We start from the raw sequence: 16,493 nt of genomic DNA, 5'->3' as shown, positions 1-16,493 counted from the left end.
GCGCGCGCGACACCACCCCAGCACCGCCACAGCCGCGTGCCCTCCTCCGCGGGCGGAAGCTCGCCCCGCCCACCCCCGCCCTCCCCCTCCAGCCTCCCTGGCCGCGCTCTCCCTCCCGACCCCGCGCTCGCTGCAGTCCTAGCACCGGTTGCGGAGCCGGTTTCTAGCTCCGCAGGCTGGGCCGAGGGGCGCATGGTTATGGAGGCAGCGGCGCGGAAGCGACAGCACCCGGGAGCGGCGGGCGGCCCGGGCTCGCAGCCCGGCGCCTCCTTCCTGCAGGCCAGGTGGGCGCGCGCTGGCGGTGGAATGGGCGGGCGGGCGGTCTCAGCCCCGGGCCGACCCGGCAACCCGGCCCGAGACCGGGAGCGCGGCGGGCCAGGGCGGAGCGGAGCCCGGCGTGGGCGGAGGCTGCCCTGTCACTGCCCCTTCGCCCCCTGACCCGCGGGCGAGGCTGGGCGGCCTCACCCCGCGGTGGCTCGAGTAGGGGCAGCCCCCTCCCAAAGTTTGGGATCTTCCTTCTCTTCACCCTTTCCCTCGTGACTGGGCCGGCACTAGGACAACAGACGGGATGGGATGGCGAGACTCTTAAAGGGCCAAGAAAACTCCAGCGAGATCGGGGGACCCACAGGACGCCGCCGCACGCACACAGGCGCTCCCAGCTCTTTTGCAAGTTCCGGGTGCTGCCTCCGAGTTCTCAGCGTCTCTCCGCCCTGAATAAGACTTGGATTCTGCTGTTAATCGGGAGACTCACTTTTTGACCTGGGGAGCCCAAGAAAGTGAGAAGGGACAGCCGAGAAGCGAGGAAGCTCCCAGCGAGAGTATGCAGAGCCCTTCTCCAACCAAGGGGAGACCCGTTTGGGTGTATCTAATTGGGCGGGGCAGAACTGCAGCACCACCTTTTAATCTTTCCCTCCGTTCTGCCTTCATCCTGTGTTACTGTCAGATACATGCATTGTGCTCAGCAGGTATATATTAAGCACCTCTGTTATGCCCAGCGCTGCCAGGCACCTAGGGGGTGGACAGGATGAAGCTGGGAGGGTTTTACTGTCCTGTAGGAGCTCGGAAGGTCAGAGCCCAAGCAACCGTGGTAGGTATTACGTTGGAAGCTCATGGAGTCCCAGAGAACTCCTCAGGGCACCCAAGGAAGAAGGGCTGTTCCAGCCAGGGAATGAGTATGGAGAAAGGGGTGCAGTGGGGCTGGAACTTTCCCTATGTAAAAGGAAGCGAAAGGAGGACTGATATTTGAAGTGCCTTTAATATCAGGGCTGGGACTGGAGTGCAGAATTTGAGGCCCTCCTTGCTCTGGGACAGGGTACAGCCCTGAACCTAGCTAGACTCACAGGTTAAGAATGCAGCCCTTATTCCCCAGGCTCTGAGGAGCCATGGAAGGTTTTTGAGCATCATTGTATTTAGTTAATTTTGGGAAGCTTGTGATTTGGGTTGATGGGAGATGTTTGGCATACTGGGCCAAGGCCAGGTCTTTCTTTTGCAACTGAGGAATATGTGGACTGAGGAACTATAGACTGCTTTTTTCACTTGGAAATAATTTCCTGAAGATATGTTGTCATGTGGCACATACATTTTGGTCAACAACTACATCTATGTTGGCCACCCCGTAAGAGAATATCACTTAGTTGGGCTGGTAGCACTCGTCTGTAATCCCAGCAACTCAGGAGACTGAGGCAGGAGGATTAGAGTTCAAAGCAAGCCTCAGCAACAAAGCAAGGCCCTAGGCAACTCAGAAAGACCCTGTCTCAAAGTAAAATATAAAAATGGGCTGGGGATGTGGCTCCGGGGTTAAATGCCCCTGGGTTCAATCCCAGAACAACAACAACAAAAAGGATCACATCATTTAGTGGTATTGTAGCCATCATTGTGTAAATAACACTCACTCTGTGATGTTTACATAAGGGCAGAATCACTGAGGATACATTTCTCAAAACTTAGTCCCATCTTTAAGTGACACCTGCCTCCACTTTATGACCCATTTGGCCATCTAAGTCTCATCTCAGCCTATGAGCTTCTCATTTTATTGATGAGAAAATAGGCTCCGATGACCAGACTGAGGCTCATACCATTTCAGTGACCAGAAACATTGATTGGGTTCTGTCGACATTCATTAAGCACCTCTGGTGTGCCCAGCATTTGCCAGGCACTAGGGGGTCATAATTATCCTCTATATTTTGTCTGTGGATTGATTGTAAACACTGAAAATCAATGTACAGTGTTGACATTATTTAAGCTGTTTAAGCTATTGTTCCCATTGGACCCAAGTGATGGTTAACAATTACATTTGCTTTCTTATATTTTTCCTGAAATTTCTAATTGCTTCCCCCCATTTTTTGCATTTGTTTCTTCAATTATTTTTGCACAAACTGTTCATATCTGCTGTCTTACCATTTTTTATATAGAATCAAAATCAGCCTTTCTGTGTCTCCATTCATAGGTCCCTACTTGTCCAGGACAAGCCCCTTTCTTTTCTGCCATCCAGCCTTGCAGTTGCTGCTGATGGCCTTGAGTATTCCCACTGTACCTTTCGCACTCCCCAGCTGTCATGGTGTCAGTTTCTCCATAAGGTAGATCTGGAGAGCTGTGGAGGAAAGCAGAGGTCAAGTTTGTCTCAGGTTACCTGCCACGGTGCTCCCACCATTGTTCTAAGCAGTAGGTACTGGTGATTGAGACCTAGGGCTAGCATGGGCCTGGGCTTGGCATGTGGGGTCTGTGGAGTCAGGAGCTTGGGGCAGCCTTGAGGTTGCCCATCCTCAGGATAGGGCCAGCAGAAGGGATGCCATTGGCCTCCATGAATCTGCCTTCTGTGGTTAGATGTTTAGAGTCCCAACAGAAGAAAACCAGTAAGAGGCTTATCAATCTTTATATATAGAGAAAGAGAGAGAGAGAGAGAGAGAGAGAGAGAGAGCGCGCGCACGCGCGCGCTCATGGACCTTTATTTTATTTACTTATTTATATGCAGTGCTGAGATTCAAACCCAGTGCCTTGCACATGCTAGACAAGTGCTCTACCACTGAGCCACAACCCCAGCCCAGGCCGGTCAATCTTGATGTCCGGGCTGAGAGTCCCTGTGACTACTTTCTCTTTCTTCCCTTCCCTGCTAACTAGGTTGAACAAATGACAGAAGCTCCGACTCCCTGAGGTGCTTTCCAAGAGAGAGGAGGAAATAGTTCCTGAGCTCCTAGTACGTACAAGGTGGGGATGGGTGCCTTAGTCCAGACAGAAGGCACCCACAACCTCCACAGGCTTTCAAAATTTCTGTCCCCAATGTCCCACTTTTTGCCCAGTTTGGACATTTCAAAGCAAAACACTGAGGGTTCTTACTCTCCTTCATCCTGACCCTTTTAGCTTGGAGGCCATCACTGGCTGTATTTTGAGGCCCTGCCCTGATGGGCACTAAGAAGAAGGAGCAAGGTGGTACCTCTATGCTGGCACTGTCTCAGAGCCCTGAACTGTCCTCCCAATTACTCTGTACCCACTCTGAAGGTTCACTGCCCCTCCTTTCTCTCAGGGCCATTTCCAGGCCTTTCCGCCTGCTCCCTGCTTTTCTGTCTGGACCAAGGCACCCATCCCCACCCCAAGTCTCCCTTCCTTCCCAAAGGCTTTGCATACCACCCCAGGCCACACTGATCCCTTTCTAATTTGATCTCCTAATATGCCATCTGACTTTTATACAACCAAAGAGAGAATAGTAACCTGTTAAGAGTACAAGTCTTGAATTCATAGAAATCCAGGTGTGAATTCTGTGATATTCAGGACTCCTGAGTTGCAAGTAACAGAAAGCCAGGTAAACTACAGCCAGAGGGAATGCATTCTCTCAGATGGCCAACCCACTGGCCCAGGGATGCCAAGCCACTGCACATTCTTGTGCTCCCCTCCCCATCTTTTCTGTGGGGCTGCTTCATTCACACCTGGCAGCACCTGGAGGGTGGAACCTTGGTTACAAGCAACCTTGAGCTTGCTCATCCTCAGGATAGGGCCAGCAGAGGGGATGCCATTGGCCTCTTGCATCCTTAGGGCCCCAGAACCAGAAAGGGGCATTAAGGGGTCTCTTTTCTGCCCTCCAGTTAGAAATATCCCACTGGGCCAGCCTGGTCGATGGTCCAGGAAACATCATTCATCCCAGAGAAAGAAGAGGGTGGGAAAAGATGGCAAAAGGAATGGTTGCATCAGCTCCTTACTTCATGGGTGACAATGGTTAAGCACATAACCCTTCTAAGCCCCAGCATCTGCACCTGTGAAATAGCAGGGCAACTGCTCCTACCTCCAACTGCTGCTTTGAGGATTAGATTAGGTGGCACAGCTAAAGCTCCTAGCAGAGCACACAGGTGGTGTTCATCAGGAGGGGTGGGCACTGACTAGAAGAGACTGGAAAATTATGGAAGAAATAGCATTGACAGAGGAAAGTCTTCAAGATGCTTCTAAGCCAACATTTGCAATTAGGGAATGAGTAACTGGTAATTGTGATTGTTTTAAATCAGCCATTGGTTACTGGGCCTGACCCAGGTACTGAGCTGAGAACTCTGGAGAACATGGATTCATGTCACACAGAACCCATTCTGGACACAAACAGGACAGTGAAACTTGGATCAGTCGTCTTAGGAGGTAGTGGGCTGCTTGTCTCTAGGGGCATGCAAGTAATGGTAGAGATGCCTGAAGGAGGATTTGGACTGATGGGGAGGTGGATGAGCTGAGAACCTCAGAGTTCAGCTCTGTGCTCGAGGGCCCAGGTGGGGAGCACAATTCCAGCCCCATGATGTCAGAGCTGTTCTGAATGCGCAAAAGGTGCTTCCTGTAGAGGCTGGTGGGGTTTTGGGAAAAGCTTCATCAGAGAAACCTCCCCAGAGTCCTTGGAGCTGGCCCTTGAACCTCAGTGCATCTATGAACCATCTGGGACCAACTTCTTTGCTAGAAGGATAGGCATCCAAAGATGTGTTGTCAGGTGGTATTCTACTTCTTGCTACGTCTCTCACATCAGCTTGACCCTGCCAGCTTCCTTCTAGGTTTCGCTGTGGATTGGTGAGAAGAGGAATTCCAGCAGCCCCAGGCTTACCTCCTCCTAGTCCCACAGTCAAGGGGGAGGAGGCCCTTTCCCTCCCGGCACCTGTAAGGCAAATCTCATTGGAGAGCTCTGTTTGGCCCAGCTCAGGTCCTATGTCCATTCCATGAACCAATCACTATGGATACAACTTTGGGCCAGAGACTGAAAGTGTAAACCCTGCAGCATAATCATTTAGTTTTTAGGGCGCAGTTGTGTGATGATGGTCAAGTTACTTCAACTCTTGGGCCTGTTTTTCACTTGTAAGATGGGGTAACATGCTAACCTCAAAGGGTTTCTATGAGAATTAAAGGAATGAAATGAGGGGCTGGGTTTGTAGCTCAGTGGTAGAGAGAATGCTTAATGTGTGTGACGCCCTGGGTTCAATCCCCAGCACCAAAAAAAGAGATAAGATCACACATGTAAGCAGCTCATGATAACAATGCCTGGGGTGAATTAACTGCCCAATACAGGTTCCTGCTGGTATCCATCATGGTGTTCCGTGTTCTACAGCCATGTGTGCTTCCTCTACCTCATTTTATTTCCCCACCATTTTACAGGGCAGAGTCAACAGTGGTTACACCGGTTTGACAGCTCCCTTCCTGAATCCTAGGGAGTCTATATTCAGGGCAACTGAAATCCACCTTCCCCTTGAGTATACGACTGGACCCCAGTATTTCCATCAAAAGCCTTTCCCTAGACCTGGGTCATGTGTGTCTTCCCACCTTTAAATCCCCACACCTCTTTGTGGCTCATCTTGGGGGAATATTCTCACAGGAGGACAAGAGCTGACCTGTCTCGTCTCGTTCCTACCCAGGCACAGCTCCATCAAGGCTGAGGAGGCTGACCACACGGCTCCCTTCCACCTTGACCTCTGGTTCTACTTTACACTGCAAAACTGGATTCTAGACTTTGGCCGCCCCATTGCCATGGTGAGTGTGAAGCTGGGGATGGAGCTCTGCCTAGCATTGAGGACACTTGAATTTGTTGAATGGCCTGAGATGAGTCGCCTCCCCTACCAGGAAACAGAGGAGCACTTTAGCTCTATGCCTATGGACCACCAGACAGCTGCAGCAAGTGAGGGGCTCTGGGGAGTCATTACATGTATTTTCAATTTATTGATCCTATGCATATAGTCAGGGCATTGTGAAATGTTTTGACCATGCTTATGGGTTTTCCTCCTGACCCTAACAAGGCCGGGACTTGGGATAGACAAGAGGAGGACAGGGCATTCCAGATGGAGTAGCTGCCCCCTGCCCACCTTCCTCCTTCAGGAATGAAGAAGCATAGTTCCTTTGTAGAGCACATCTATTTTCTGCTTTGTTGCCTGATGTCTGCTGTGATTTGATTTGGAAGCCATCCGTTCACTAAGTGGATAGAGCAGTTTTCACATGTGGGCCAGTGAGGTCTTTGTCGTTGTCACAAGACCTGGACTGCCAGAGCTCTGTGTGTCAAAGTAGACTACTTGGGCCACCTCTCCTGTGTTACAGATGGGGAAGCTGAGGCACAGAAAGGGGAAGAACTTGCCAGGGTCATTCAGCAAAATGGTGGCATGGCCAAGTCCCAAAGGAGATTCCTGGAATTCAGGGACATTTATTTTGTACTCACTGGGAGAAAGGTCAGATTCAGGCCCTAGGTTTATATCTACTATATGACTAGGAACATGGCCTTTTACCTTCTGTGGGACTCAGTTTCCCTGTCTAGAAGTCCTTCCATCTTGAGGTTGCTAAGAGGGCAGTTTGCACAGCAAAGAGACAGCAGAGAATTAAGGGAGGCAGGGAGGCCTTGCAGGCCAGCCTGTGGGTACATTCCTCCCCTCGTTCCCCAGCTGGTGTTCCCTCTCCAGTGGTTTCCTCTCAACAAGCCCAGCGTGGGGGACTACTTCCACATGGCCTACAATGTGATCACGCCCTTCCTCTTGCTCAAGGTAAGTCCTTTGTTCTGCCCTCCCCTCATGCCCAGCAGGGAGCTGGTGCCAGGCCCTGGATGCCGAATCCAGTTTCCCCAGCCTGCATCAAGGGATGAAGACTGTGACAAAGGAAGAGTCTAGGGCCTGGGCCATCAGAAGTGGGGCTGCTGTTGGCTGCAGGGATGGAGATAGGCCCCTCCCTGGGCTCAGTGTTCCAGCAGATGAAGAGGGAGAAGTGATTGGGCAAAAGGACCTGCAGATAGGCAGAAGAGGTGATTGGGCGTGTTGGGAAAGACTGGGGTCTGTTGCAGAGGCAGGTGTGAACCACGCGGCAGAAGAGGCAGCAACAGAAGCTGAACCCTGCCCCTGCTCTGGAGAGCCCTGGCTTTGAGATGGCAGTGGGAGCACTCGGCAGAGGCTGTGATTTTGCCCTCTGGGAGACAAGGGCTCTTGAACTACTTGTCCCTTAGCCTCCACAGGGAATTGGTTTCAGGAATCCTCTGGATACTAAAATCTGCAGATGGCTTAAATTCCTTACATAAAATGACATAGTGTTTACTTGGTGTTTTTTTTTTTTTTTCAGTACTAAGGATTGAATCTAGAGTAAGGCACTACTGAGCTATGCCCCCAGCTATTTATTTATTTATCTATTTTAAAAATATTTTTTTTAGTTGTAGATGGACACAAAACCTTTATTTTATTTATTTATTTTTATGTGGTGCCAGTGATCAAACCCAGTGTCTCCCACATGCCAGGCAAGCGCTCTACTGAGCCACAACTCTGGCCTTTATTTTTTATTTTGAAACATGGAATTACTGAGTTGTCCAGGCTGGGCTCAAACTTGTCCTGCCTCAGACCCCCAAATTGTTAGGATTATAGGTGTGTACCACTGTGCCCAGCCTCCAGTCCACTTTAAATCACCTCTAGATTGCTGATTATGAGTAAATAGGGTTGGGAATATAGCTCAGTGGTGGAGTGCTAAAAAAGAAAAAAAAAAAAACGAAAGGCTGTGTCAGTTATCAGTTATTATTATTATAGTATTATTTAGGCAATAGTGACAAGAAAAGTGCATGTTCAATACAAACACAGTTTTTTTTTTCAAGTGTTTTGGTCCTGGGTTTGGTTGGATCTATGGACTGTGGCGCCTCTGAGGGTGGTGAATATGGAGGGCCAGCCATAGTACCATCACCTACTATGCCTGTCATTTTGTTTAAAACGTTGTTTTTCAAATCTCCAGAAGAAGAGGGGCATTATCTGAAAGTGTAGTTTTTTAGTTTTGGAAGACCCAGTCCTGTACCCAACTCCTAATGTTTTCTTCCTGTTTGCTGTGAACCAACCACTTAGAAATCAGGTCCCTTCAGCAGATCAGCCAGCCACCCAGGCACAGCTGGGCATCAAAGGCCTAGTGTCATCTGTGGCATGCGGCTTGTGTGTGACCGTGAGCAGTAAGCTTGTCCCCGAGTGAGTCTTCCCTGAAGAAGACGGTGATATTCCACAGCCCCTGCTGGGTTCCTGGGGTCATGTGACAGCCTGGAGCCAGACTGGCCCCCTGAGGGACTCGTCCCACCCCTGTTTGAGGGAGAGAGGCAGAGGGTGTCACATGTTGTGACAGAAACGGGGACATGCCGTGGACCTCACTCTGATCCTTAGCTCATCGAGCGATCTCCTCGCACCCTGCCCCGCTCCATGGTCTACGTCAGCATCATCATCTTCATCATGGGTGCCAGCATCCACCTGGTGGGCGACTCTGTCAATCACCGCCTGCTTTTCAGTGGCTACCAGCACCACCTGTCGGTCCGGGAGAACCCCATCATCAAGAATCTCAAGCCTGAGACGCTGGTGAGGCCGCCTGGCTCCGTGTGGAAGCCCCCGGGGCAGGCCCTCTTGGGAGGCTCCAGGCCTCGGCCTGGCCTGACCTGTGGTAAATGCATTCAGCTCCGTGAGGGCACTGTGACTCTTGCCAAGCCAGGATGCTGGTGGACTATTAGAAGTGTCCCATCAATTGGCTCCCAACTGGGCCACCTCTGATAGAGGCCACCTTTGATAGAGGGCTGGAGCCTGTGCAGGGAATGGGGGCAGGAAGGGGAAATCCATGGTGGGAAGCAGGGCCTGGAAGTGCTGCCCACCCTCTGAAGCACTTCCCCCTCTAACTCTGCCATGCCTGCGCCTCCTCAGATCGACTCCTTTGAGCTGCTCTACTACTATGACGAGTACCTGGGCCATTGCATGTGGTAAGTGAAGGGCCATTCTGTCCATTCCAGGGTCCAGGACGCAGGACTTGGGCCCTGGATCTCCATGTGTTGGGTGGAGCGGCTGGATGGTATTCTCCTCCCCTGTGAGGGTGCTGCGAGTGGGACGCAGAGTGAGCCTACCAGAGACCCCACCTGCTGCCCTGTGGCCATGGTGCTGCTTCCTTCTTCCTGCCTGCAGTGCCCATGGAGGCCACAAGAGGGCAGCGAGAGGATGTTGTCCAGCTGTGACCCAGTCTGGCTCCCGCGGGTGGGGAGGAAGGAGGTGGCAGCCTTGATAAACAACATCCGCATCCTCAAACATAATGGGGTGGGCTGGAGAAGGGACCCCTACCTGGGTCAGGCAGTGCACTTTGAGAATGGGAAGCTGAGAAGCAGCAGGACTAGGTTGTGGGGACGGAGTGGAGGTGGGGGGTACCGTTTGTGCCCCAACTCCCAGGGGAACTCCTTTTCCCCATCCCCCCTCACTGCAGTCAAGGGGGAAACCTCAAAAATGTGGCTCAGCCTCAGGAGATTCAGGGCTCAAGCTGGGCAGTGCCATCTGCCACCCTGTGCCCTGCAGAAGATAAAAAGGCCAGAGAGAGGAGACCAGCCCTAGGCCTGGGGACTCATGCTTGAGCCTTGTGGGCTCACCCAGGCCACGTGTGTTATGGGTCTGTTTTCAGGGCATGAAGTGAACCCTTCTGGCTCAGGGGGCCTTGGGGGTCCCTGGACGGCCTCTTTCCTGCTTTCCCTGGCCTTGCCTGAAGATCCTTCTCATGGAAGGTTTGGAAAGGGTAGAGGGGCAAAGAAAGAGGCCTGGGGAACCAGCTAGAAATGGGCCATGTAGGGAAGGGGAGAGAAGAGATGGAACAGAAAAAATATTGTGTGTGTGTGTGTGTGTGTGTATGTGTGTGTGTGTACAGGTGGGAGAAAGGGGAGGAGAGAAGGTGAACATTAGGATGAGATTGCGAGCTGGGAGTGAGTGGGTGAAGAGCTTCACAGAGGACCTTGGAGGCCCCAGCAGTGTGTTCTTCATCCTCAGCCTTCCTGGGTACCAGCATTTCCAGGCCAGTGCAGAACTGAGGCTGCTGGTGTCTGGGCATGTGCCTAAGACAGACCCACAGGCCCATCCCCTCTCCGCCATGGAGTGGATGAGGTGGCCAGGGCAGTGTGGAGCCTGTGGGCCTCTGACTGGCATGAGCCTCGCCATCTTGTTTCTGGTCCTGCCCCACCCGTGACCCTTGACTCCCAGTGCTGGGAAGGCCGGGTGCAGAGCCGCATCCCTCACCCGAGCCAGGAGTTTTGGAAACCTGGGACAATGCAAGGAACCAGTGAAAGGATGGTGGGGAAGGAGACCTGGATGGAAGCTGGTGGCCAGGGCCACTGGGCAGGCCTCTAAGACACAGCCTCTCTGTCGCAGGTACATCCCCTTCTTCCTCATCCTCTTCATGTACTTCAGTGGCTGTTTCACTGCCTCCAAAGCTGGGAACTCCATGCCAGGGCCTGCCCTGCTCCTGGTGGCACCCAGTGGCCTGTACTACTGGTGAGTGCTCATTAGGATCTGGGGGCAGAGGCAGGGCAGGGCCAAGTGAGCCACCACAGTAAAAATCCACACCTGACCACAGATCTGTGGTGGCCCCAGCTGAGAATGGCCCTTTCTGGGTCCCTGCTCCCTTCCAGGTCTAGTAGGGGCTATGGAAGTGCCTTGGTGGCGCCCGCTCCCAGGAAGCCCAGGCCTGAGTATGACAGGTCGGGAGAATGAGTTGCACAGTCTCTCTATCCTCTGCCCCTCTCCTCCCCACCTCCCAGAACCCCAATGCCAACTTTGAGGCCAGTAGCCACCTCAAACCCCAAGCCCTGCAGAGCCCACTGGGCCCCAGTGTCCACCTCTGTGAAATGGAGGTGATACCTGCCTGTCTCCCTCAGAAGATCAGGAGGATGTGGGGAGGGGAGGGAAAGGGGCTTTGCAAACTATGAAGCGCCACAGACATGACAAGGACAGACTAGGAGAAAGACCAGGACCTCAGGATACTTTGCCTGGTTTCCTGTTTCCCTTAAAGAGGACCCAGATCTCAACCAGGCTCTTACCCTCTTGCCCTGGAGACTGGTACCTCTTGCTGCCTGGGCTGTGGTATTGCAAAGGACCCAGGGGCCCCCTCTGATTGGAAGCCCATCTAAACATGAAGAGGGTCCCTACCTCTCTGGGCCAGCTCCAGCCACCTCCAGGGCCTGCCCTCCCTACTCAGGCCCCACCAGGGCTGATCTGTATGCTCCCTGAGGCCAGGATTGAAAGAAACAGTGGCATTTACAGCAAGAGGGAAGGAGGCTAGACCCCTGCCTGCTCCTTACCTCTGGTGAGTTGGTGCAGTGGTGGCTGTGGAGGGAGCAACAGCTGTTTGTTGAACAGTGTGCTCTTCTTGTAAGAGATGCCTGGCACTTGAAAACAGAGATGCCAGGGTGTCACATAAATTCCCCAAAGTCAGCAGTGTGACTCTCGCTAGAGAGAATAAGCGGGTAACCTTGCAGAAGCCCTCAACAAGTGCCACTGAGCTGGCCATGGGCTCCATACTGCCATGGGTGCCGCAGCATCTCTGGGAGATCTGAGACCGTGCCCCAGCCTTCAGGGAGACAGTAATGACAGCTGCCACAAATTGCAACTGCATTCCCAAACCCAAATCCCCAAGAAACTACGCAGGTGATGACAGGCAGCCAAGAGGCTGCAGGTGGGGCTGTAGAGACTGGCAGGGACTGTGACAGAGCGTACGGTGCTCTCTAAAAGGGACAGCTGATTTCTGCTCTAGTCAGTTATTGTCACGTGGAAATATTCTGATATGACCAGAGAAGCCATTTGTAGATATTCTCTCATTTAAACATAAGCAGTGAACTCAAAGCTTTTATAAGTGGTGAGTACAGGCCAAACCAGCACACCACGGCGGGCTGCAGCCTCTCACCTCATGAGCTGTTCCGACTTCCTGGGAGGGCAGCCTGGCAGCCAGGTCCAGGGAGGGAGGCCGGGCAGGGTGGGGTTGCCGCAGCACCCGTCTAACTTAACCCCTGGTCCGTCTCTCCAGGTACCTGGTCACTGAAGGCCAGATCTTCATCCTCTTCATCTTCACCTTCTTTGCCATGCTGGCCCTCGTCCTGCACCAGAAGCGCAGGTGCCTCTTCCTGGACAGCAACGGCCTCTTCCTCTTCTACTCATTCACCCTCACCCTCTCACTGGTGGCGCTCTGGGTCGCTTGGCTGTGGAATGACCCCGTTCTCAGGAAGAAGTACCCAGGCGTCATCTATGTCCCTGAGCCCTGGGCCTTCTACACCCTCCACGTCAGCAGTCAGCACTGAATCCGGAGCAAAAGCCATGGCTGTGTCACTGGGAGACATGGGCCGTGGAGGGTAATGCAGCAAGGACGCACCGCTTGCCACCTGCTCGTCCTCAGGCCTGCGCTGACCCTGGACACTAGGTCATGCCGACTTGCTCTATATTGTTGAGCAAAGCACCTCTCCCCGCAGGGCCTCATTTGTGCTAGACAGGCCCATGGTCCCAAAGTGACTCAGTGCTCTGGGCTTGCTGACCCCTTTAGGGCAACCTTGTCATGGGTGGGTGCTTCCGTCCTGTCACCACCCTCTTCCAGCCTGGGAGGGGTGTTTGTACCCCAAATCCTTATCTGACCTCAGTCCCCACATGGTACAGAGCCGCCCTCATCCCAGGGAGCCAGAGGCTCAGCCTGAACTTTGGGCCTGGCAATGCAGGCCCACCTGCAGGTCCAGCCCCCACCCCAGGACAGTCAGGGCACCCGTGGAGTACCGCTGGCTATGGGTTTTTGAGCTGCCGTGGAGATCTGAAACCCTGGCTCTGTTCCTGAGTCGCATTGTAGGGTCAGGGCTGCTCATGGCTTTCCACACTCAGCCCTGTCTCAGCCTGAGTCACTGGCCTTCTGCCAGTGGCCCTGCTCCCAGAAAAAGGAGGCCTCCTTCCCAGCATGGTGAGCCCTGCCTCAGCCCCCTTCCCCCAGGTCCAGGTACCCTCGCAGCACAGAGCATCGCAGCCTCATTTCCCAGCTCCACTGGCCCAAGCGGACTGTGGTCTCAGGGGTCTGCCCTGCCTCACCCCAGGCCTGAGATTCCCTTCTCACATTGGGGCCCACACCCCCAACCAAGGGTCCCCCAGACCCTGGGCCAGTCCCTGCCTGCTGGCAGCCCTGGGTGAGAAGAGGATGAATAGAGGCTGGTGTGGTACCCAGCCTGGCTGGCGGCTATTTCTGAGGTGTGAAGTCGGGGAGAGGGGGTTCTAGAGTGGGGAAGAGGTTGACTGGCCCGGGGCCCAGGCTAGTGCCCACGGTTCCCTCTAGCAGCAGTCCTGGGCTACTCAGCCTGGTTTGGTCACTGCCCACCGTTTCTGTACACCACTTGGTAGGCTCCTGGGGTGAGGGGCAAGAAGAGCCTCTTCATCCTAACTAGTGCAGCTCTTTTAGGAGGAATGGGATGGGGCATTTCCTGACCTGCCTCTCTGGGATGGCCCGTTGGGCCTCCCAGCTATGCTGCCTTTTGGGAGATGAAGGGAGGCTGTCTTGCTGGAGGTGTCCCTTAGCCTTGGGTAAGTCATTTGACCTCTACAGGCCTCAGCCCTTAATATTCATAGGTCTCAGCCTCCCACACAGCCACCGTGGGCTGATGTCAGACAGCACTGAAAAGGCCCACCAGGCAGGAGATGGCTCCATCCATGTGTCCTGTGTCCCCACCTGTCCAGCACACTCCTTTGCTTCCTTCCCTACCTCGAGGACGCTGGACTTCATGGACCTCTCATAAGCAGAGGCGGGCCTCGTGGTGGAGGCCCGTGTAATCTTATTCAAATTGGGAAGCCACTGCTAAGGAAAAAGAAAAGCATGAAAGTGGATGTTTAGAAAGGGAAAGCAATAAATCACCCACCGGAGCCTTGAAGATTTCTGTCCCTCTGGAGATCTCTTGGGCACTTTGCTGGGGATGTTTTCCTGGAAAGATGTCTTGATTCGTTGCCTAGAAAAGCCACAGGCCAGTGATTCTCAGAGTACATTAGGACGCACAGGAGAATGCACAGCTTTGCCCACACTGCTGAATCAGAACCAGGAGGCAAGGCTGCAGGTGATTCTGATGTGGGCTCCCGTTGGGGAACTGCCAATCCAGGTCCTGGCTACTCAAAGTGTGGTCCCCAGACCTGCAGCCTCCACTTCACCAGAGAACTGGGGAGGAGCAAGGCAGCCGACCCCATGGGGACTTTCTGAGTCCGTGTCTTGTGGCATCTAGGTGATCCAACCACAGGGTGGAGGGGGCAGGGGCCAGCGTGCCCAGGTGTGAATATGTGGCCTTTGTGAATTTTTTTGTGTGTGGTGGTGGTGCTGGGAATTGAAACCAGGACCTTGTGCATGCAAGACAAGCACTCTACCAACTGAGCTACGTACAGCCCAGCCCACCCCACCCCACAAGCTTAATAGCCTCTAAAGAGTTTATCCTCAGTTCTGGAGACTAGAGGTCCAGAATCCAGGTGTTGGCAAGGCTGTGTTCAGCAGGAGGATCCTTCTCCACCTCTTCTGGCTTCTGGTGGGACACAGACAATCCTTGTGTTCTTTGGCTTGTGAGACCACCCAGCTCTGCTTCTGTGGTTCTATAGCCCTTCCCTGCATGTCTCTGAGATCCCTCCCTTGGGTTATGATCCACCTTACTCCAGGATGACCTCATCTAAATTCTATTTGCAAAGACTTCCAAGTAAGTTCTGTCACAGGTTCCAGGTGGATATGAATTCTGGGACACTGTTCAATCAAGTAGAGGGCTGAAGTTTAGACTTCATGAGCCCTCCACTCTGGGGCACACAGGATAGGGGAAAGCCAGTAGGTCTCTGAGGGCCATCTCTGTGTCCTTTTCCCAGCAGGTGTGCACAAAACCTGCCAACACTTGCGTTTCCCGGGTCCCTGGGGCTAGCTACTCTGTTGGCCCCTGGGTGTGGAGTGGGAAGCCCTCATGGGGAGAGCTTGGCTCAGGAATAGTGCAAGATGGAGAGGAGGAGACTCCTGCATTCCTGGGAAGGATAGGAGTCGGGGCTGTGGGCAGGAGCCTAGAGCTTTTTCCAACGACACCTGTGTTAGACGTTGGGACCCAGGGGTCCTGCTTGGGAACCTCTTGGACAAAGTATCCTGGGCCAGGGGGTGTAGGGAGGAAGAGCTTCCCCTGGCCTGGAACCCTTCCTGTGAGGGTCCAGAGAATGAAGGGCAGGGAGAAGGGACCCAGAGGAAGCCATGGTATGCAGGGGAGGTGCCAGGCTCCCAAGAGGGGCCAAAGTTCAACAATAAAGTGAACAAACTCAGGCCTCAGGTGGTACCAAAGGTGTGTGCTGTTGATTGGACTTACTGCGTCTTGCACCCGGTGCTCTGGGCAGCTTGAGTTTGTGTGTGGTGAACCCTCTTGAGACCACGGCCCCAAAGCAGGTTCTTCATCATCTGTGAGACCCCTTGGAGACCTACAAGGGTAAGGGGAGTTAGTAAGAATGGCAGGGAGCCCTGGGGCACATAGCTCACCAGAACACATGCCAACCTAAACCCCAGGGAATGGCTCCCTGCTCCCAGCCCCTCCCAAAGGCAGGTGATCTGGGGAGAACATTTCAGCCTGGCTGGCCCAGGCCCCACAGCCCAGGTCTAGCCTGCCTTTCCAAGCCCTGCTGACTTCCCCTCTTGTCCTCCTCCTGAAGCTCCTCTGAGCAGGCCTCTCACCTTCTGTACTCCACCCACTGTGGGCCCATCCTAGGCTACAGGAAGGAACCAGAACCTTCTGGGTCCCACAGAGGTTTCAAGAGGTGACTCAGGAGGCAATTTGAGAGAAAGGAGAACTTTTCACGTGGAGGTGGTCAGAACAGGAAGGAGGGAGAAGAATGGACCAAAGCCAGGCTCTTGTACAAATTAACAAGAGGCTCTTCTTTGGCCCCAGCAGCCCCTCACCCCCCACTGGTCCCCTTGTGTAGGGTACAACCTGATGGCTCTGACAGCATGGGCAAAGCTTGGATTTAGAACCCGCAGCTAAGCCAGGGAAAGGGGACAAGACAAGGCTGAGAACCCAGTTCTGCCCAGCACCCAGTGGCTCTAGGGCGCCCGCTTGCCCCTGTCCTTTGTGGGTGATGGGAGCACTTGGGAGTCAGCAGGCTGTGGCGGGTGGCTAGGAAGAGAAAGGGAAGGAAGAGTGGGGGAGCCTTCCCAGCCAGGGGAGGGTCACCTGAGAGGAAGCACTGAGTAGGTAGATACAGGGCTGGACAGCAGCCTGGCCACCCACAGACACTCCCAGGGGC

General features: G+C 53.7%; 1 protein-coding gene across 1 annotated transcript; it reads left to right on the top strand.

Moving 5' to 3' along the window:
• Positions 1-86: 86 nt before the first annotated feature.
• Positions 87-15,487, top strand: Cln6 (CLN6 transmembrane ER protein). Its single transcript, XM_076851000.2, has 7 exons — positions 87-284; positions 5,865-5,979; positions 6,876-6,974; positions 8,607-8,795; positions 9,132-9,187; positions 10,608-10,730; positions 12,259-15,487. The coding sequence occupies exons 1-7, from the start codon at positions 193-195 to the stop codon at positions 12,527-12,529; spliced, it is 945 nt and encodes a 314-aa protein (XP_076707115.1). The 5' UTR covers positions 87-192; the 3' UTR covers positions 12,530-15,487.
• The last annotated feature ends 1,006 nt before the right edge of the window (positions 15,488-16,493 follow it).

This window comes from Callospermophilus lateralis, chromosome 3, assembly GCF_048772815.1.
Source record: "Callospermophilus lateralis isolate mCalLat2 chromosome 3, mCalLat2.hap1, whole genome shotgun sequence".
Taxonomy (NCBI): Eukaryota; Metazoa; Chordata; class Mammalia; order Rodentia; family Sciuridae; genus Callospermophilus; species Callospermophilus lateralis.
Note: the sequence above shows the minus strand (reverse complement) of the source record. Positions and strands in the feature narration are given on the sequence as shown.

Coding starts and splice junctions, on each gene's coding strand:
- Cln6 (XM_076851000.2), top strand. CDS start 193: ATGGTTATGGAGGCAGCGGCGCGGAAGCGACAGCACCCGGGAGCGGCG. Junction 8,796..9,131: donor ATCTCAAGCCTGAGACGCTG/GTGAGGCCGCCT, acceptor GCGCCTCCTCAG/ATCGACTCCTTTGAGCTGCT. Junction 10,731..12,258: donor CCCAGTGGCCTGTACTACTG/GTGAGTGCTCAT, acceptor CCGTCTCTCCAG/GTACCTGGTCACTGAAGGCC.